Source organism: Lissotriton vulgaris, unplaced genomic scaffold (genome assembly GCF_964263255.1).
Source record: "Lissotriton vulgaris unplaced genomic scaffold, aLisVul1.2 SCAFFOLD_667, whole genome shotgun sequence".
In the NCBI taxonomy this organism is placed as follows: Eukaryota; Metazoa; Chordata; class Amphibia; order Caudata; family Salamandridae; genus Lissotriton; species Lissotriton vulgaris.
In genome coordinates this window covers 495,678-518,916 of record NW_028250265.1, presented here as the reverse complement: position 1 = coordinate 518,916, position 23,239 = coordinate 495,678, and the positions used below count along the sequence as shown (strand labels likewise).

Sequence of the window (23,239 nt, the reverse complement as noted above, 5' to 3'; positions counted from 1 at the left end):
GGTCCTGCCAGAGAAGCCTTGGCAGATCTCACACATGTGGGAAGAGGGAAGGCAGAGGATACAGACCTCATGGGGGTCTGTCTTGGCCTTCTTCCTGGAGCACTCCGGGCATTTGTCAAATAATGCAGGCATTATGGACAACAAAAGGGTGCAAATAACCAAGAAGAAAGTCACCAAAGTACTTTAAAAGTACACAAATTCGAATTCAGTGAAAAAACACCAACAAAACCCTTAAAAAGGGAGAGCTCAATGCTCCAGGGTCCTGCTTGCAGGAGCCGGAAAAAAGAACTGAAAGTAAGAGAGACCTGCAAGGCATTCTGGGATACTGTGAAGTTCTGGAAAGTTCTCTTAAAGGCACAGTATCCTATTCTGAGCCACATAATGGCAGCCTATGGGGCTTGTCTGACCATGCCTTCCTCTCTATCTTCCAGAGGGGTTTTGTACTGAAGACAAAGGAAATCTGGACAGGCTTTGCTGTTTTTGTGGATTTTTGGTGGAATTTCTAGCTGAAGTACTGGACAGTGTAGCCTTTTATAGGCAGCATTATATGTCTTTAAATTCTCTCTTAAGTGTCTGTGCAGTTCTGCATTTTTTCGACACTTTAGAGATTATTTTTGATTGCTCCAGGGTCCACGCACATGGGCGGGACTATTCACTAGATTATGACTATACACAGAGATCCCCTACTACAGAACCCCAGCGATTGCAGAGGGTTCGAAGTAGCCTGGAGGTATGAAATGAAAGCCTGGGGTGAGCCGCCTTCAGCAGCCACTCGTTGAGATTAAGGGCAGACTGGTACCTCTAACCAGCTCATATGGGTTGCGACCACAGTCATCACCTTGGTGAATAACCGAGGGACGCTGCTAATGCCATAAGGAAGCACAGTGAACTGAAAATGCTTGTGGCCTACATACAAAAAGCAGGTAGCGTCAATGGGCAGGCTGGATGGGGATGTGAAAATAGGGGTCTGCAAGTCCAACTCTGCCATCTAGTCTCCTGGGTTCAGGGCAGACAAGACCTGAGCCAATGTGAGCATCTTGAACTTCTCCTTTTTAAGGAAGTAGTTGAGGTTTAGAGATCTAGGCCAAGCCGAAGACCCTTCTCTTTTTTGGGATCAGAAGGTAGCGGGAATAGCAACCATAGCCTACTTCTGGCACCGGACGCCTCTAGATAGCTCCCTTGGTCAAGAGAGCTATGACTTCCTCGCGGAGCAGGAACAAATGAACCTCCATGGGCTGGTCCTATGTTGGAGGCATGGAGGGAGGGTAGTCTCGAAGAGGAGGGAGTAGCCCTGTCGGAATATATGTTGAACCCACCTGTCCGATGTTATGGCCTGCCAGTGGTGGTGCGGATGGCGGATCCTGCCACCAACTGGATGCTCATGATCTAAAAGGGCAAGATTAGGGAGGCTGCAGCTGCCGGTGGGGAGGTTTGGGGAAGGGGTTGTGGCTGGACCAGACAGCTGGCTAACAGACCCATGAAGTCGGTAAGAACTGTGCCCTCATCCATGCATAGGCTGAAAGAATTGGGGGCTTGTTGTCTGGGATAGGGATGGCCCAGTTGAAAGCCCCTTTTGTTGCCACAAAAGGAGCGAAAGGTAGACTTGGGACATGGAGCAACCAAGAGGCCCAAGGACTCAGCCGTAGCCAGCGAGTTCTCAAAGCGCCCCAGCACAGAGTCTGCTTTGTCTCTAAAGAAACTGGCGCCATCAGAGGGCATGTCCATAAGGGAATCCTGGACATCTCACGAAAAGCCAGAGGTTTTTAGTCAAGCTGGCGTCTGAGGGCCACCATCGACAAAACCGGTCTGCCCAGCGAGTCAGTCGTGGCCAAGCAACAGCATATAGTGAATTTCCTTGCATTTCTCCAGTCTGTAACTGCATGGGAGAGAATGGCCCTGGCCTCCTCCGGGACCTGTTGCAGCACTTGCGCAACTGTTTCCCACAGAGCGTTGGAGTAGCGGCCCAATAAGCAAGCAGTATTCACTGACCGCAAAGCACGGCTGAAAAAAATATTTTATTTCCCAAGCTGTCCAACCTCTTGGATTCCCCGTCTGGGTGAGCGGCAGGGAATATGCCATGGAAAGTGAAGGCTTGGACCACCAAGCTCTCCGGGGTAGTGTTAGGTAAGGAAATTTAGGTGCCCTGGAGCAGGTCGGCGGACAATCGCCCTATTAACAGGAGGCCCTGTGCTGGGTTTGGACAGATCCCCAGAAGGACGTCGGTTAGGGCTTCGTTGAACGTGAGTAGGGGTTCAGAGGAGGAGACTCCTAGTTCCAGCACCTCAGTCAAAATGTTGGTCTTGACTGCAGAGTGCAACTGTAGGACAAGGACCTCAGCCACCCTCCACATCACCATTGCATGTCGCCCCCTCCTCCGTAGCCACGGTAGAGGGAGAAAGCATGCTGGTATATGGAGACATATCCAGTCTGCTGGCATCACCTAGTGCCTCATACCAGTCAATATCCTGATCATAAGGCTGGTATTCTAAAGGGTCAGGCGACCCTTTAAATTCCTCCCCGAGACCTAACCCTTCGGAATAGGGCTCAGGCTACGACCTTAGACACTGGGTACTTTCAGCACCTGAATCTGCATTGGTTGACGTGGTTCCGGCTTGGATTGGGGAGATCACAACAAGGCTGGCGCCGGGAGCATGAGTATCAGGACCGGCTCAGGTCTGATGGCCAAGACCAGCGCCAGTCGGATCATTGGCCAGGTCCGTGGGGGCCCATCGGAGCCGCTGAACCATATTGGGGCCCCCTCCTACCGCGCAGGGCCTAAAGGCCCACCAGAGGGGGCAGCCACTCAAAAATGAGACACATGGCCTCATAGAACTGTTTATTTTGAGAGGTGGGGTCACTCTGCCTCCCGGAAAACTGGGGAGGCACGGAGTCAGCCCAGGCTCGAAGGAATCAGGCCTCAAACGCTAATGTTCCTTCATCATGGCGGACGACAGATGAGAAGGGGAAGCGAGCTTCAACTTCTTGTGTTTTTTTTGTCCCTCTAACCAGACTGCCCTGACTATTTTAGGTGGGACGAGGACGACTTCGGACTCCTGGGACGGTCCCGAGACCATCCTCTCAAGCAGGACCGTGGCTTACCCGGAGTCGCATGCCAGGCCGCTACCAGCTTCAGGGACTGCTTCTTCAAAGCCTTCAGTGCCATAGACAGTCACTCGGAGCAGGACTTTGAGTTGTGGTCGCGCTCCAGACACCAGTGTGGATCTGTCACTGACATGGCGCAGTGAAAGGAGCCACAGGGTTTAAAAATGGTCTTCCTCTATGACAACCTCTACACACCAGGAGGAAAAAAACCTCAATAAAAGGTTGACAAAACCTTACAAAAATCCTGTAAAAAAACTGACAGGGGCAGATCTTCTCTCGGATCAACTCTGCTGGCGTGGCAAGAAAAGAACCGATGTCAGCACGCCGAGGTGAAGCCTATATGGGTGATGCGGACATCACTTCCAGCGCAGATGCCACCGATCAACGCCATCTACTGGCAGGCAGGGGTAGTGCTCATGAAATATCTTCTGGATCCAGTCTGACGCCTTGGGAAATTTAAAGGTAAGTAATCTGCGGTTAGAAGTCTCTATCAGAAGGCTAAGACTACTGGACAAAATATACATTGAAGCATAATGACCAATAGACTAACCCCAAAAAGAGAAAAGAACCAAGATATGTTAACATTTAGGGAAGGTTTGATCTTAAAGTGCACACAAGAAAGAAACTACCATCAGGAGGTACTTGTATACACATATTAAAGTCTACCTGACTGAGATACCCCACTGCTCAGGAGGTTAACTGTCATCACTCAGCATATAACTTGGGTGTACACATTTTCTGGATTCCACCTGACCCCTTGAGACATTTAAAAAGCCCAATAATTTGGATACAGAAAATATACATTCACATTATTAGTCATAAATACCGGAAGCACTCATGTTTATGAAAGGGGGAGGGGGTGAGAGGGGAAACTGACACTGTCAGGAACGTAACGGCACACCTTCAGCACATAGTCAAGGAAGTAAAACAATGGCTATGACCATTAAGGCAATAATTTAACAAGAGAAGCACTGATGATTTCTGATAGAGAAGTAATTACCTAATGCAGGAGGCTGCCTCCGTCTTTGGCAATTATTTATAGAGAACGACAAACCAGACTTAAATTTGATAATAACATACCCACTACAGAACTAAACATCTCCACAAACAATACATGAACATGACCTGCCTAGCTTTCTGGGTTGGAGGTAAAGTACAACTACTCGGCCAAGCCCTTGATCATCTGGGCCAGGGGTTGGCACCAAACAACAAGGCCTCTGTTTCCTCAGTGTTACTTTGTAGGCAGTTGCTTTAAGCCATCTCATCACCGCTACAATGCAAGCAGCAAAATTTACCTTGGCTTATGTCACATTGCTGTCATAAGTCAGCAGAAGCTGGATTTCGTCTGCACAAGAGAACACTTAGATACCAAATGATTCAATTAGCTATGTCAGAGGGGTCATGCAAATATTGAAAAGTGAGGGGCTCAGAGCCAAGCCCTGTGGAACCCCAAACTTAGAAATATTTGCCTCTGAAAGGCTATGGTCCAAAAAGGGACCCAACCATGCTAGAGCCAACCCCTCCACACCAATCGAGGATAGGCACTGTAGCAAGATCTCATGTGAGCTCATGTCCAACACCGTTGAGCGGTCTAATACAATTAGGGTGGCATTGTGGCCAGAATTCAGTGCAAGTTTAATGCAGTCTGTGGTATGGTGAGCCCTGAAGCCTGATTGTGAGGGGTAGAGAAAATTAGATAACCATCGCCCATTTCCTGCAGGTGGGAACTATCCATGATCGCAATGAAGCAGAAAAGAGATACTGATATATTGGACTTAAGCTATCCTGTGTTAGCCTAACAATATGAGACGGGGGAAGGTTCAGGAGGAACCGGATTTGCATTTTTTGAAATTTTATAAAACCTTCAGTTCTTCTACAGTAGGAGGATTGAAGTGCAACAGTTAACCGTGAGCACAGGGCTTTATTTGATGCGGGGCTACACCAGTAGGCTCATTGTCCTTCATCTTTGAAAGATTGTTGTGTATTTTTTAAATTTTGTCCTCGAAGAACACACTCAACCTTGTGCATAGAGATGCATTTATCTCAAGTGAGGGTGTTACTTCAGAATCCATCAAATCAGACAATTTTGAAGATTTCTTTGACATTATTCCCTTCACTTATTTTATTAGAGTAGAAAAAGTGTTGTGTGAGATTAAGGTTTTTATGGTATGCGGTCAAGGGTGCTTTATACTGTGATCTGTATATTTCAGAACAGTGTTTTCTCCACAGAGATTCTAATTTCTTACAATACTCCTGCTAGTGCTTTAGTAAACCAGCGGTCGGAAGGACGGTGTCTCATGGTCCTCAAGCTAGATTCAAGAGTGACTGTTGGCGGCGACTAGGAGCCAATTATTCACCATCACCTTATCTGACCCAACGTCCCTGGTTGGCGTAGGTTTAGAAGATGCTAAGATTTTCAGCAGCATGGGTATATCAAGCTTGTCCCAAGCTCGGCTTCCAGAGGATAGACCTTTTGAGGTATTAGAGACTATTGCGTTGATTATGTGACCGGCTCCATGTGTCGGTCCCATGGGGGGTTGTTATAGTTAGATTAAAAGATGCAAGCATATTAGACATCTTCTGGACTAAGCTATAAAAAGGGTTGTCCATCTGAATGTTGAAATCACCCAGGATCATAAAGTCTGCATAGCTGATGACCTTTTGTGCAAGCGCCTGAGTGATGGAATGAGTAAAATCTCCAGTATACCTCAGGGGGATGTAAAGCAAACCCCCCAAGAAGGAGTAATGGGCAAAAAATGAAATGCAAAAACCAAGGGCTTCTGCACACAACAATTCTTTGATCTGGAACATGGAGCATTTCAGTGTCTTTAGTGCAATGGCTACCCCACCACCCATCCTTCCCTTTGGAAGGTGGGTCAACTGCAAGTCTGGGCAATAATCATTTAGCCAGGTTTCAGTCATAAAGAGAATACCTAATTGCTCATTATCAATCAGGTTATAAATGTCTAAAACATGTTTAGGGAGGGAGAGTATATTGATTTGAGCTGCTTTTAGTCTATTGGGGGTTTCAGGCCACACCATCCTCTCCCCAACTCCCATATTTAGAGGGTGAAGGAGAAGTTTGCAATGCCTGCAGTTAAAAGGACCCTCGCATTCCAGTAGTACAGGATTACAGCAGTTCCCAATGTGGGTTCTTGCGTCATGCAACCCAGCTAAAGTATAAGGATATTGGGCCTTACCTCGGGTTTGCAATCAGCACTATGGCCGGCGCTGCTGACTCACTAAAAGGGATGGGTTTTCTTTTTTACTGAGGAACCAATAATTGTGGGATCCTTGCAATTTGGGTATCACGTCTTGTGTGCATGCCATGAATATGGACACACAAGACACAAAGTAGGAGGATGGTGTGTCTGAGATGGATGAGGATATATATTAAGCAGAAGGAAGTTCAACGAGGGGGAACATTGTGTATGTTTAGTAAAAAATGTCTACAGCACAAACTATATTTTCAAACAAAATAAATTCTAGTATAGGTAAATGTTAGCAGCAGGGCTGTTTAGTACGTAACAAAAAAGGGGTTAGGAGAATGTCGGTATACTTCTTGCAACCTTAATCAATGTTACCACTGGAGCAGGGACTTGGGAGAAAACCCAGAATGGGGTGGTCTAGAAAACAGTGCAGCACTTTCCTCAAACCCATCAACGTAAGTGTGTAACACTGCTATGAATGCCACCTTAGAGGAGAAAGGGGAGCGATTAAGTAGATATCAAAGGTTGTGGAGCGGTCCATTTTACCAAGAGTCAAGATAGCCAGACTTCCTACATCAATTTTAAACACTTCACAGATTTTACCCTGTCTCCCCTCTCTGCTGATCACACCTATTGAATGTAATAAGGCCTGCACAGCAGGAATTCACCAGGACAATTCAAGACTATAGGGCACATTGCTTTGGATCTTACGAGATACCTCATCCTAAAGTATGCATGTCTAGGAGGAACTTAATAGCTCTTGGCAGAGGACATTAACTTCTGACCATAGCAGCACTGGACTCACTCCTAGAACTCCACTCAGTTGAGAATAGTGTAGTTATTGCGGGAGATCTAAACTCAACTTTTGATCCTTTGGCTGATCCTGACTGGTATCTTGTTGATGATGACAGCCAATGGGGGGTCCCGAAATTGGATCTTAACCCTATAAAAAAGTGGACAGAGACTGTTATCCAAATTAATACTATCTGCTATGTAAGAGGACTGAGGGCATTAAATGCAGAACTTTGAAAGACAGGACTGGGGCCAATATATTTGATAACGGCCGAAGCAAAAGCAGGATAGATTATGTCCGTTGTAGTATAAAGCTCTGGCACACGATAGTGGATATGATGGTTAAAGTGGGTATAGAAAGTTATCATAACCCTTTGTATGTCACGCACTTATGGTGGAAGTCAGAGCAATTAGGGGCAGATAGGGTTGATCTTTGCTCCCCTGAGATTATTCCTACAAATGACAAATAGTCGCATTTTATGAGTAATCAAAAGGCCCTGGAGAATATTAGCAAAGAAGTTGACAAAGCCATATTGGATCTAGATCACGTAAATTGCTCAGGAGACGATATGAGGCCTGCAACTAAATTGTACGATAGTCTTTTTCTGGGTATTATTGCCCACTTTCTTATGCCGATCAAAAGCAATAAGGTTATTGCACCTAAATCGCTGAGGTGGCATAACGATGATTGTAGGGGTGCTAGCTCTGCCCTAGGAATTGCTATGTGTGGGGGGGGGGGAACTGGATGCTGTCCGTTTAGCCAGACAGGAGTCCAATAGAGTTAAACACAAGACCAAGAAACTGTGGGATGACCTCCGATTACAGGACCTCAAGGAGGCAAGTGATAACAAGGACACCAGGTTATTTTGGAATATTGTCAAGTGGGGGAGAGAGGGGCAGTCAGATCCGCCCCAAAATCACATCACACAGGCAGGGTCAATTATTTTAGACAGCAATATGCACGTAACCCTTTAGAGAATGAAATGGAAGATTTGTTTTTCATGCAGATACAGCTTTTAATCTTAATGATCTTTTAGAGGCACTTAGCACAGTGCCGGGTGGAGGAGCGCCGGGACCAGATGGGGTCCCTCGGAGGTCTTCCTCCATGATAAGGTACGCTGGGGTAGGTACATCATGTTACTGGCCAAAGCTGTGGCCCAAGGTGCGCCAGTCCCGGCATCCTGGAAAAAAGGTGACAAAACCCATCCGGGAAATTATAGGCCTATCAGTTTGATAGATACCATTCAAAAAGTAATTGGGAGGATGACCTTGAATAAGATCTTGGCCTGGGTCGAGGAAAACAGTATATTGTCCCCTTTTCAAGTGGGTTTTCGTAAACACACAAGTACTGTCGACCAGGTTTTCCGCTTCACTCTACTTCACTGGAAGGTCATGACATTGGGCAAAGGCAGCCTCTATGCTGCCTTTGTTGACCAACGTGCAGCCTTTGACCTTGTTCCCCGCTTCCAGCTATGGGTAGTTTTTAAAAAACAAGGGTTATCTGAAGAAATTTAAACTTTGGTGATGAGGCTCCACGAGGCTAATTATGCCAAGATCCAGTTGGGTGGGCAGGGAAAGGTCACTCCAATTCCCGGTTGAGCATGGTGTACGCCAAGGCTGCACAATGGCCCCCAAGCTCTTTTCTTTGTACATTAATAGAGTAGTCAACCGTATGTCATCAGTAAATACAGACGCCCCCACTTTAGCCGGCACTAAGATTCCGATTTTAATGTTTGCGGATGACACGCTTATTTTATCAAAAACTCTGAGTGGCTTGAAGCGTAACCTAGTAATATTTGAAGAGTTTTGTATTGACCGTGGTTTGGAAGTTAATGTCACCAAAACTAAACTTATGGTCTTCAATCCGCATCATAGTTTTAAAGGAAAACATTTTATGAATGGTCAGCCGCTTGAAATGGTCAAGGCTTTCACTTGTTTGGGCATCCATCTGGCAAAAGATATTAAGTTGGACCAATATATAGATATAGCTGCCCTAAAACACCGGCAATACGCGGGAGCTTTAAATTTGGAGCACAAAAAAATCATTCACAAAACCAATTAAGACTGCTGTCCAAGTCTATGAAGCTAAAGCTCTCCGTTCAGCGCTCTATGGCGCAGAATTATGGGGGTTCGAGAAACTGATGCCACTAACTATATCAGAAAGCAAGTTTTTTCGTAGCATCACTGGTCTTCCCCAGAGCACCCAGTTAAAGCCACTTAGATACGATCTGGGTAAGAAGGCAATCGCAGATGTAGCAAAGCTTCGCCAGATTGTATTTTGGCGCAGATTCTGGACTACGCCGGAGCTCTCCCCTTATGTTGAAGGGTTCATTGATGTTATAAAATCCGATGAATTCCATAAGATCAGTTGGCTAAGGGAACTCAGAAATAGTCTGGTTGTATTGGGCATGCAAATGCTGTGGGAAAATCCTGCGAAAGCTTCGTTCCCATCTAAAAGTGTTCTAAAGGAGAAGTATTGGGAGCTGGTTGGATACTGCATTTGGAGCGGTGCGGATTCTACCACTATGGCGGGGGTATTTTTAGAGGCAAAGCTTACCCCCAGGTTAGAATCATACTGGGATGTTATTACTAAGCCGGGAGATAGGAAGTTCTATTTCCAGCTTAGAGTTGGTTCTATGCCTCTTCGGTCATTGACTGCTAGGTGGTCTAGCGCTAGTAGTAAAACTTGCTCTGCTTGTGGGAATCACAAGGAAACTATCGCTCATCCTTTGTTTGTTTGTCCTGTATATGTAACACCTAGGCATGTTTGGCTCACCCAATGTGTAAATTACTGGGCACAAATAGTGCTGAAGCGCTAAGACTTAAATGCACCAGCACTTTGCCATTCATCTCAATAGCAGTTGCTAAATATTTGGGATGTGCGTGGGTGCTAAGGCAGAATCCAAAGTTGTGATTATTGATTATATGTTTGTCTCATGTATTATGAACATTGGGATTCGCCTAGTCTGTCCATTCCGCATGTCTGACCAGTATTTGTTTTAATAGTCTTTTCAACTTGTCGAGATGAACTTTTACTTCTTCCATTTGTATAGATTCTGTTTTTAATATAAATTATTGTATGTATGTACATAGCAAAACGGCATTTTGTATGTTTGTACACAATGAGTTTTTATTTTTTTGCTTTTATGAGTACATCTCGAATAAAGCTAATTTGACTTGACTCTGTATAAACCTTTTGTTTGGGTGCAGAAGTGTTTCTGTTGAAATAAGTGACCCTGATTTTGTTTGTATTGGTCACATCTTTTCTTGCCTGTATGTTTATTGTTGTGTCTGTTTAACACTTGTTTTGGTACTACTCGGGCGCGGGTACACTCCCTACTTTGTTTTTATTTATTTTAATTTATATGTTCTTGCTTAAGGTCATTTGAATAACTATTGGGAACTAACTTGATTATTTAATCATTTTATCATCCTTTACTTACTAGATACTGTTCGCCGCATCGCAAAGAATTTTCAAATGGTGATCAAGTTTTCTTTGGATCTGGTCGTGAAAGTCAGAGAGCAGCTATCCTCCGAGCATAGGGAACATAGTTCTGTGTCAGCAGCTTACATTAGGATGCAGGTTGGAGATTAGAACCGTTTTAACCAATTTAGAAGAAACCCCTCGAACGGTGAAGATGGTTTTAGATGATATGGTGACCAGATGAGAAGCCATGGATTTACCAATACAACAAATACACTGAAAGCAAATAATCCCCCCTATAAAGAGAGTCTAGAAAGCAGGGTGATTGTGCTGCAATTGCCTGTGCTCTATAAACTGGGACTCTTGCACTCAATGTGAGAGAAGCCATGTTGTGTTTTCTTCCTGGGTGATCTACAGTACAATGGTGGGAGCAGGCCAGTGACAGACGAAAAGGCAACCCAAATAAACAGTTCCATTAATGGAAGAAAGCAGCAACTTCTCGAGATTCTTCATGCTGAGTGGACCACTTGAGAGAAAAAAGATGTATATTCTAAAAAGTGGGCTATTTTGTGACCATCATATGGCCTCATGCCTGGGAATCTTAAAAAAAAAATCAATCTTTGGTTCTCCAAAAAACATAGTACAGCGAATCAATGAGAATATCTGAAGCACTAATTAAATGAGTTGCAATGTGACTGCACACAACTGAGTGGGAAGTTAGGGCAGGTATTTCAACACTGAAGAAAATCCTTCTTTAAATTAACTCTGTAGAGATATTTCACACAAAGCCACTAGTGAGATGGCAAGACAGCTGTTGGTGCAAACCTTACATGGCAAGACATTTTACACATTTATTGTTCAGAATCTATGTTTGGGTTGCAAAAAAGTGACTGGTGAAAAAGAGTTCACTTGTGCTGTGAACACCAGCTCTATTCAATGACAAGTGTCCACTTAAAGTAACATTAGAGAAAGCAGTAGAATATGGTATAGGAGTTTCAACATTATTGTAATCTAAAAGATCCGCCTGGTGAAGACAAAGGCAATGTAAATCTGAAATATTTTCTAAACTGGCAGGTGGTCTGACGGAGGAAGTTGTTTAAGAACAGAACAAAAATTAAGCATTGCCAGGAATGTATTTTTCCTAATGTGATGGCTGGAAATGTTCACGTAATAAGGTATTTTCAAAAGGGAAGAATCCGTGCACAGAAGTCTACCACTAAAGACACTAGCCCAAGAATTTACTTCCATCAAGCCAAAGAAAGGGATTCAAGATTGTAATGACAAAATATCGTATGTAAAACTCTAATTTTAGGCTAGAATATTCACTTAGAATCCTTTCAGACAGATCTTTCTATGAACTGTTGTGACAATGCTGCTGGGCTGGACACGTTTTCAAATGAATCTCATCTTACCTTATCAAAAATATATAGGCACCTCCTTTGCTGCAGGCAGACAGTTTGCACAGCACCATTTAACAACTACTTGAAGATTCTTATCTTCTGCTAACCTTCATTCCCCTTACTCTCCAACAGACCAAAACAATGAAACTGATGAGGTTTTCAGAGCAAATATAAATTGAAGACCACACCTTATTTAAACCACATTCCCCTTTCTAACATGGTGAACACATTTAATTAGTTTTGCTTTTATAATGTACAGGTGTTTTTGTGTGTGTGTGTGTGTGTGTGTGTGTGAGGGGAGGGGGGGGGGGGAGGAATCCAGTAACTCAAGCAACGCTCAAATGCTTTTGTCTCTTCACAAATATAGTTCTCAACACTCAATTGTGCTAGCAACCCAAAAAAGTAAACCGCACCAAAAACCCCAAAAAGTATCAGCGACCCACATGCACATGATATTAGTTGGTGGAGTAGTTTAACAGGGTTACTGTAGAGGTGTAGAAAAGCGAGCAAAGATGTGGTTAAAAGAACAGCCAAGCTATTGTAACCATAAGAAAGACGCTGGGTAACCTTGAGGAGAAGTCCACAATTTTTATTGCCTTCATTTGCTTAATATTTCCAGCTTGACCCTAAATGATTATCCCACCTTCAATGATCATCATTGGGTACTTATCTTTCATTTCATTTTATATTTTCCCTGGTGTGCCACTTCTCTATCTTCTCTCCAAAAGGAGTGTTTCACAGTTCTACAGCCTGTTCTTTTTGAGCCTCAATTACAGCAGATGATACAAAATGGACTATGAATAAGTGCCACTCCTTTTCGAAGCGAGGGAGAATTTAGCTCATTAAGAATATCTAGGGCAAAGAATATGCTGTAGTTTCAGCCAAAGGACTGAAAACCTCCTTCTGAAGATGCGATTTCACGCTAATGAGCATATTATAGCACCTTAAGCTGTCTTGTACAAGTGAGGCTCATTGCGAGGAACTACCCTTTTGGATCAGTACGTGATCTTTGCTGTCTTTTGGACAATGTGACCCTAACGTACACAAAACTACTGCCCCTCAAAAATCATTACTAACCACCCTCCAAATGCAAGTGAACCTACAGAATGACTGTTGAGGCAAGCAAAGATGCTTGTCAGTAGTAAGGATATTAGCTTTTTTAATTAGAAGCTCCAATCACCACAGGAATGTATTTGTACTAGTGGCAGAACTGTGACGGAATCCACGTACTGAACCAACAGAGGAGTTTCGCCTAGGGCCTTTTATACTCTCTACTTCATTTACTTTGTTTTACTCCCAAAGCACAGACAGGCAGTCACTCCAATGTACAAGGAAGCTGAGAAAAGTAGGGGAGGCAGAGTCTGCAGAAAGAGACCATTAGTAAAAGACAAAACAATACACAGACAACACAGAAGAGTGGGATGGATGCCTACCTTCTTGGAAACCTGAAAGATAGATTTCTATAAAAAAAAAGAAAAAAAGAAAAAGGGGGAATAAAATGGGTTGGGATAAGTATGGAAAAAATCTATAAGTCTTGAACAAAAAGCAACGTAACACTTAAAGACCGCTAAATGGAGAGATTTCAAAATGGACATTAGGCCAATTACTGAATAAGGCACAGCAAGTGGTGTCTTTTAATAGAAGAGGTAAACTCTCACTGGGTGAAAAGAACGGCTTACTTTCCACTAGCATAGCCATGAAGCACAACAGGACTTATTTGTCCATGCTTACTCTACATATTAACTAACACCCAATGGAAGTAGCCCTTGTATCATGAGACATCCCAACCAGACACTATTATGTGCAACAAGACTGTTCATAAGAGATTTCTCCAGATGCTCTCTCAATGCTAACCAGCATAAGGTGATCTCAGACATTCATTAGTTTTCACCTTTTACAGGATACGATTTGGTCTTATGAAACATGGTTCACAATCCCCATCAACTTTAAGTGTGAAAGGACAGATCGAATAGAATAAAAGGCAAACGCTTTTGCAGGGACCAAACTAATTGCACACTTGTCACAAATGAATTCAATGCCAGCATTAGCAGCCAAGTCCTCGTAACTGAACACTCAGTTCTGTGATCCCCATCAAATCATCAAAAAAGAGTGTCACTCTCCTAACAAGCTCAGTTCCCAGAAAGACAGACGAAACAGAACAAAACAGCATGTGTCAAGCAGTTAGAAAGCAGAGATTTATGGTGTGTTATGTGCAGTGACACATTACAGAGCCACCATTCTGAAGAGGAGGTTTCAAGCGTAAGATTCAGTGAGTAACAGGAAACATTAGTAGAACACTTTCCACAATATATCTTCAATAATCCTTTATAAAGCAGAACAGAGCCCAACCTGACATTGCCCTCACTGGGAAACCACGCTCTTGCAGTGATGCTAAAGCCATGCTGTGAAGGGTTTGTTCATGAATAGACTAAATGAGCTTCCATTCTTAGGACTGCGATTACATAGCTCTTCCTTGAACACAGGAAGAGGACATCGGTGCTGAATGTACATGCAGGAGAGGAAAACAGTCTACCACTGTACTGCTTTTTGCTCCCCTCAAATCTTGCTGTGTTAACACAGCCAATGTTGAATAGATGGTAAACAGGTGCTAGGAGTGAGTCAGTCGCAGGCTGCACAATTTGGTAGAATTAAGTAGCAAGCTAAATAGGTGGGGTATAGGACTTTGGTGCTAGACTCAGACCGTAAAAGAACGAAGGATAACTCCCCTACTTAGCCTTTAAGAGCTATAACATAAGGTAACTAGCTAAAACTCCTATGGTACCCTCATGAATGCTTGAGAAAATGAGCTTGTTTCAAGATACTAGTGTAGCCTTCCAACCCTACCAAGGGCAGAGAAGTTCTCCTTAGTTTAAAGGTATCATACAGTGCTAAGGTTGTAAACCCAATAGACTGAAGCAGACTGAGCACAAACAGACATCTTAACACTTTGACAACCCTTCTGCAGGGACTTCACCCAAGGCCACCTATCAGAGTCCAGCTTATTGTCCAACTTACCTGCGACCAAATTTAGAAGTGAATTTGCTGAAAATGCTGCCTGAGGCTCCCCTGCGTCCTTGGCTGTTCCCCGAGGGGGAGGCAGGCGTTACGTTGAACTGTGGATTTTGCTGGTCCCGCACCTGCCTCTGTTGACCAGCGTGAAAAGTGCTACGACTGGAGACGCCACGGGGAAAGTTGGTACGCTCGGGGATGGCGCTGCTGATGTTGTGCGCAGAGGGGGAGGCGATAGGGACCCTCTGGGGGGCAGTGCTGTTGAGAGAGTAAGTCATACTATTAAAAACATCCACCAATATTACTTACAAATTACTTAAATATAGTGCTTGCATTGCATACATTTTGCGTTCTTCCCAACAGCGCATATAAGGAAAATGTTACTTACCCTGTAAGCATCTGTTCATGGCATGCAGTGCTGTAGATTCACATGCTTAGCATACTGCTGCAATCTAGTGTTGGGTCCGCTTGTTTGCAAGTTGTTTTTCTTCAAATAAGTCTTTCCTAGTCTCGATGTAAGGGGACTCCTCCTTTCGGTGATAGAGCGTATGGGTATTGACTCTATACAAATTGAGCTATAGCCGTTTCTATTCACCAGCCATTACCACAGGGAAAGGGCGCCCCTTGGGAGGTCTGACTATTTCGGTTAACATCGCCTTGAGTTGAAGAAGTACGAGTTACTTACCTTTGATAACGATGTATCTGGTAGAGACTACTCTAGCCACAGAGTCATTAACATAGAATTATCCTCAGGCGTGAGACTGGATCCGAAAAACTTTTTGCCAAAGCATCACTGCGCGCCGGGGGGACAGCACCACGTGACTCCGCCCTGACGTTGTACACGTCCGTGACATTAGCAAGGATACACAAGTCCCACCCCGGCGCGCCTTCGTCAGTTTTCTTCAGAGAACTTTTCCGCGCCACAACGCGGAGCCATCACAAACACAAACTGTGAGAATACTGGAACAGTGTGCGAAAAAATCAGCTAAACAGAAAGGGAAGAAACTAATGGTGAGGAACAGCACCATCCAGAATACTGCCAGGCACTATGGCACCAAAAGTCATGGAAGGAAAGAACAGAGCAGAGCTACTGCAAGCAAGCCTGCAAACAAATACGACAGCATCCCTGGGGGTAGAAAGCATATGAAAAATTGCACAGAAGACGAAGAAGTCTGCAACCACAGCCTAGAACAGAGAAGGGCATCAAGGCCAGAATTCACCCCCAGGGAGACATCTCCTGAAAAGAGCTAAGGGTCGAGATCCAGCCAAGAGACCTCAATCCCAAGGACTGCAGAGGAGTCACAAGTGCAATCAACGAAAGTAAGAGCACAAGCAGACCCCACACTGGAGACCAGGGTACAGGGGCACAGATGCACCCATGAAATCATTAACCAATCCCCAGAAGGGAAGAAATGGAGCAAACAACAAGACTAGGGAGGGAGTAAAAAAAGTAACTTGCAGAAGACAACCACCCGAGGCCGGCGAGTGCAGAAGACCAAAGAAGGGTTCTCGCAGAATGGGGAGGAAGGGTGGGTTGTGAAGGAATCTGGGGCTAGAATCGTCTCTACCAGATACATAGTTACTGAAGGTAAGTAACTCGTACATCTGATAGAGACAACTAGCTGCAGATTCCTTAACGTAGAATAGATACCCCAGCCATACCCTAGGGGGAGGAGGGTCTGCGAGAGGACCTCTCCAGCTCAGGCGAACACAAGACTCCAACAAGGGACAAATCACTGGGAAAATAGCCCAGTCCTCGTCAACAGGGTATGAGGCACAGGGAAAGAGGAAAGAGCCCTGCCCCCTCCCCCCAAAGCAGAAGAGAACCTCAGCATCGTGGAAGAACACCAGCCCCACAGGGGATGGGTTATGACGACAAAAAAGCAAGCCCAGCCCTCACCAAGCAGGAGAAAGCAAGGGCAATACGAAAGGAGGCCAGCAATAAATGTACCAGGGACCTCCACCGGAAGCCCCAGAGGTACAGGCAACACAGAGGAGTACAGAGGAAGAAGAGCAACCCAGAGACTCCAAGGAGAAGGGGTAGAAACGAAGATAAGAGCCCTCCACTGGAAACACACCCAGTGAAGAGGGCAGCCGAATCCATCACAGCTGGAAGTCAAAAGACCACACAGACCAGCGCCTCAGTAATAAGGCTAGTGGGAGAAGAAAAACATAGTACTACAAGACTCCCGCAAAACAAGAAGCATGGGCGCCAGGCCCCACTCCAAGGCCCCTGGCCGTAGACCAGAAGAGCAGGCGGGCGCAGCTGGACGCTGACAAGCGCCACAAAACTTAACGTCCAGACCACATCGTCCAGGCGGGCACAACTTGGCGCCAACAAGTGACCAGCTTGAAGATAAGAGGAGAAACAAGTTGGACGAACCAAGCCGTCAACACAGGAAAATAATCCATCTGGAACACCAGACAGAGACCCAGGCCGAACTGCAAACAAAGGGCAAAAACACCGCAGCACAACGCCGTAGATGGCCAAGAAACCGCACCAGCGGCATACAGCGACACCAGGAAGGGCGAAGAACCCACAAGGAGGAGTCCATACTTTCCAGTGTGAGACGGGGCTATACAATAACTACAAGTACCCCATGTAGGGTAGGACACATCCCAAGAAAGTATGGGAACCCTTTTTAGGGAAGAAATATCCCGCATCAGAGAACAAAACTATAAACCTACGGCAGAAACCACAGAAGGCTTAGAAATCAGCCAAAAGGTAGTCCTTGTTAAAAAAGGGGGGCAGAACCAGCAGCCAACTGAAGAGAGCGGCCAACCGGATGACCTAGAGGGCACAGCAACCCACACAAAGTGTAACAGCCACTCCAAACACCAGAAGCAAGTGGGATAACACTACCCGCAAAGTCCAGGAGAATCAACAAACCCACCTCCTCAGGAGGAGGAGGATGGAGCCCCGCAAGAAGACGCTGAATGGTGGAGTCCGCATGAGTATTAAACAGAAGGACGCCATGAAAGGGCAGGTCAGCCAGACGCTCCCCAATATTTTCAGGAAAAACAACATCACATAGCCAAGCATGGCGACGGAGAGCCATGGAAGTGGCCATAGCACGGCTGGGAGCATTGGCAACATCCAGAGCCACACAAAGAATAAACGCGGAAAACTCCCTACCATCCAACACATGGCCCCGTAGATCAGCACGGGCACCCTCATGGGAGACATGAGAAAGAAGGGACTCCACAGAGTCCCACAGGCTGGAAGCAGCCCTGGTCAACACACACAAAGTGTTAGCGCCTGCAAGGCAGAAGAAGCGAAGACATTACGCCCCCATGAATCTAACCACCGGGCATCCCGAGATGGGGGAAACACCACCAAAGGCAAGCACGGAAAAGCATTCCTCAGAAGAGTGACTTGAGAAGAAGGGTGGAAAGAAAGGCAGACCGTGTCGTGCGGAGCAAGACGGTGGCGATGCAGGAGCGTCTGAGGCACCAGATCGCCTGTGGCAGGCCTCCTCCAAGCCCCCATAAGAGAATTATGGAGGGACGTTTCAAAAGGAAGGAACAAGTCCCGTCCACCAGAGCCCTGGTGGAGAACTTCCAAGAGGTTGTCTATAGGAAATGGAGTGACAGGTTCACCCATCCTCAGAATACCAGCAGCTGTGGAAGTAGCCCGAACAGAGGCAACACTGGCCTCCGTAGGGCGCAGCGGAGGAGAAAGTAATTCCTCCGTGGCGACGATTGTAGATGTCCCCAAGTCCAGGGGAAAGAGGCCAGCCTCGGAATAGTGGGGGTACCACAGATGAAAGGGGAACCTGAGGGGCCTCAGTGGGAGGTGGGAGAGGCCGGTGGAAAAGCCAGCCTCGAACCACGGAAAGAAGGGTTCGAGGATTTAGGCCGTGGGGACTGCGAGGAGCCCTCCCTGGAAGATGCTGGTGAAGAGGCAACAATACAGCTCCCTGTGCAGGAAGACAACAACAGATGACAGACCTCTGGAGAGGAGGGAACCTCATGAGATGAATCAAAAACCCAATGCTTGTGCGGCTCAGTGGAGTTGCCGCAGTGGGCATTTGCGGCACCAGGTCAACTCCTGCCACCACGTGCTCTCCAGGAGAATGGGGTGGGGGTCGACGCCAGTACGGCGAAGAAGCGGCACCGAAAATGCGTCGGCTCGACCTCAGACGGGGCATCCGCCCACATGGAGGACCGGGAGGGACTCAGGAAAGCACCCCAGTTCCCAGCCTCCACCTGTGACTCCACCGGAGCCGGGCAGGAAGGCTCTCGGCTTGGTCTCTGTCGAGGCAGCCGCCTGCGTAGAGGACCGAGGGGGACTCCGGGGCAAGCCCGTAGTCCCGGCGATCTCCTGCGATGCCACAGGGAGCCCTGTAGGGATTTGCGTTGAGGCAGGGATGCCAGGTGCCGAAGAGGGAAGTCCCGAAGGACCACACCTCAACACCACCCTCCTACAACCTGAAGCCGAAACCTTCGGGCCGGAGCCGCCAGCGACTCCGCTGAAGTCCCCGCAAGAGGCAAGGGATCCGCGGACGTCTCAGGAGGTGGAGGAGGGGGCCCAATGAAGCCTGCAGAGCAGCAGCTTAGGCTGTCATTTGGGGCCTCGTCGCCCTGACGCCGGGAAACGGCGAGTAGGAAGGGGACAGGTGGGGGCGCATGTCCCAAGGGGAGCCGGAACCCACCGCCGAAAGGAGGACAGGGCCTCGGAGACCAGCTAAAGGACCTACCAGTCGGCGAACCACACCCTTGGGGCCGTGGCGAAGGACGATGTCGCAGATGAAACCGGCAGCTCCTTGCTTTCGAGGTAGGAGACGGACACTGGGATGACACCGACTTGGACAAGCGCACCAACAGCAATTTCATCTGGTGCTCCAGCCGCGATTTAGGCTTAAGGTGCTGACAGGCGTCGCAATCCGTCGAGTTTTGGTGCTCACCCAGGCACCACATGCAGATCGGGTGAGGGTCCGTTGCGGACATGGGACATGCACAAGAGGTACACGTCTTGAAGCCCGAAGGCATTCGCACACTGTTCCAATAACGCCAAAGCGTGAAAAGAATGGAAGGCCTGAAAACAGGCCAGGACACAATCGGGATCCGCGTTGCACGTGGGAAAGAGAAAAAAACTGACGTAGGCACGCCGGGGTGAGGCTTATGTATCCTCGCTGGCGTCACGAACACGGACGTCGTTAGGGCGGAGTCACAGGCTGCCGTCCGTCCAGCACGAAGGGATGCTGTGGCAAAAAGTCTTCCGGATCCAGTCTCACGCCTGGGGTTAATTCTACGTTAAGGAATCTGCGGCTTGTAGTCTATCGGATTCATCAAACAACAAACTGGGAGTCCTGACATCATGAGACTTACCATCAAGGGCAAAGGAGGGCGAAGTGCTTTATTTATATAATGTTTATGTAAGGGGACTCCAGGGGGCAAACCCTCACCCATTATCACACTTCTGGAACAAGGGCTATATTGTGATTGCAGGAGATTTTAATTGTTCTTTCGAGCCTCCGGGCACAGAAGACATGCTTGGGGTTGAGGATGATGACAGAAGATGATCTGCTCCCTCCCCCCCCCCCCTCTCACTAAGCTTACCTCCTGTCAAAAGATAGTCGCAATTGGCTATCCAACTAAATGTGCTTACCCTGGAATTTTGCTTAAGGCAGCAAATGGTAGAACCATATCAGATGTCCAGGGGGCTAACACTTACAACAGACCCAGCTGCCCTTCCTGCATTGAATATGTCTTATTAGATGTAAGACTAGCAGGGAATGATATTAATATGGTTGTGGGCAACAAAATGGACAGTGACCATAATCCCCTCTGCGTGACCATGAATATGCCATGGGCCTGCTGTCGTCCCCTGCTGAGTACTCACACGCTACTACTGACCAAAGAAGAGGTTCCCTCAAATTGCAGAAGGTCTTAAATGGCCTAAGGTCGCTGCACAAGACCTAAAAATAGATGGAATCAGGCAAGTACTAAATAAGAACATTCTAGAGTTACAGGAGGCAACGTCAAGTTCAGATGGGCTTACAAATGTCCCCAGTATTTACTTAAGCACAATCGAACAGATTAGTGCCTATTTTCAAGTGACTAGTAAACATAATAAACCTGGAGTACGACCAAAGAGCAGGCAGACCTGGTTCACTAAGGATTGTAGGCTAAAGAGACAGGCCCTAGCTAGAGCAATTAAAAGCAAGAATTGCCCCATAATAAAAATCGCAAGGAAAGACTATAGAGTGGTCTTGCTTTAAGCAAAGATGAAATGGAATGAGACCAGTTAGCAGGTCCTAAAGGATGCGTGCATTGCAAGGGATACCAATCTCTTCTGGAACCTTGTTAGACGGGCAGGCAAGAGGGACTCAGATCATATCCCCAATCATATCTCACCCCAAGATTAGTATGAACATTTCGGGAAACTCTACTCTGGGCCCGATGATGCTAATTTAGAAGAGCTGTGTGCGATACCCCTATTCCTGTTGGCTGCAGAAACAGCAAGCCTTTCTCGCTGGCAGAAATAAAAAACTGTCATAGGTAAGAAAGTTTCAGCCAAAGCCCCGGGACCAGATGGCCTCCCTGGAGACTTGTTTCTTGCAGACCCCCAAAACTGAAGCATGCTGCATTTTACTTTTAATTAATTCCATTTCCAATGGCTGCCCAGTTCTGCATTCATGGAGGTGGTCCCCATCTACAAGAAGGGAGCCAGAGAGGACCCTGTCAACTATAGGCCAATCAGTTTGAATGACGCAATCCAGAAGATAGTTGGCAGGGTCCTGTTGCAGAGGATCCAATTTTGGGCTTAGGACAAAGATATCCTCTCCCAGTATCAGGCGGGGTTTAGGGCCAGCACAGGAACAGTAGATCAGGTCTTTAGGCTCCTCCTGATATATTGGACAGTTGTGATAGGCAAAGGCAGTCTTTACCTTGCCTTTATTGATCTAATGACTGCCTTTTGCCTAGTCCCAAGGAAGAAGTTGAGGCAAACTATTAGGAGACCTGGATATTCCTCTACCAATCCTTAACTTCTTAATCCATCTCCATGAGAGCAATTATGCACAAGTGAGATGGGGGTCCCAAGGATATTTGACGGAAAGGATTCCAGTTAACAGGGGGTATGTCAGGGCAGTGTGATGGCACCCACCCTGTTCTCCTTATACGTGAACGGGGTGGTTAGCTATTTGCCCCGGCTCTGGCGGGTGATAAGGTACCTACGCTCCTGTTCGCGGACGACACACTGCTTCTCTCCAAGACCCCATCTGGGCTACAGAAATTACTTAATAGGTTCCAACATTTCTATAATTCCCGGGGGTTGGTCATTAACATCACTAAGACAGAGTTTATGACATTAAGCCCCCATAAATCCCTCCCAAAAAATCTCACCCTAGATGGGACACATCTGGAGCGAGTTAGCACGTTCGACTACCTCGGTGTCCGCCTATCAGAAAAAATGCAATGGAGGCCCCATCTTGATAAAAGGCTCCTTAGCAATAAGCGTGCAGTCGGGGCACTAAGCAAAGAACACAGCTCTTGACAAAGTAGGCCAATTGCCCCGGCTCTAATGGTTTATGAAGCAAAGGCAGTTAGTACGGCACTTTACGGAGCAGAGTTATGGGAATTCGATAATGTTGAGGAGATTTGCAGGTCAAAGCACAAGTTCTTGAGGGATCTGACCATATCACCCCGCAACGTTCCGTTAATCCCCTTGATGTACGACATGGGCAGGAGTTCTTTCAGGGATATCGCTAAACTGTTTCCGTTGATTTTTTAGGCCCGCCTTAGGCAGACCACTGAACTCACGGCCTATGCTAAAGCATTTGCAGAAGTCACGAGTCTAGATATTAATCATGGGGTTAAGAGGATAGTTAATGTCAAGAAACTAATGATATCCCTCGGCCTTAAGGATTGCTGTGACAATCAAAATCCCCCAAACACAGATGAGCTTAAACGTATCTATTGGGACTGGGTTGACGCCAGGGACTCAAGCAATCCAAATATGGGAAGGCTAACGGAAGCCTTCTTCCAATACAAACAGTCTAGAAGCCTTGAACCATATCGGCACGTAATACAGATACCAAGAGACCGGGAGCTTTGTCAATTCAGACTTGGGTCACTCTCGGTCTGCGTGCAGACTGCCAAATGGCATCCCCCCAAAACAAATAACAGAAGCTTGTCCTTGCTGTAGGGCGCCGAAGGAGAGCATCGCCCATTTGAGGTTTGCTAGTCTGGCGCACGAAAGGGCAAGGTCTAGATGGCTAACACCAATCTGCAAACAATTAGGTACTTTCGACCACTGAACTGCTTTACACATTTTAAAATCTGACGTTAGAACCCTG

At 46.5% G+C, this 23,239-nt stretch overlaps 1 protein-coding gene across 8 annotated transcripts in view; it reads right to left on the bottom strand.

Moving 5' to 3' along the window:
* Positions 1–23,239, bottom strand: part of MARK2 (microtubule affinity regulating kinase 2) — a 632,043-nt gene that overhangs the window by 129,737 nt on the left and 479,067 nt on the right. For 5 of the 8 annotated variants that reach the window (XM_086950522.1, XM_086950529.1, XM_086950523.1 and 2 more), the window contains one exon: positions 14,943–15,194. In XM_086950522.1, coding sequence (XP_086806648.1) covers positions 14,943–15,194 — 252 coding nt within the window. Of the gene's footprint in view, positions 1–13,360; positions 13,388–14,942; positions 15,195–23,239 lie in introns of all 8 variants that reach the window. The other 3 variants (XM_086950521.1, XM_086950525.1, XM_086950528.1) reach the window with 1 other exon arrangement.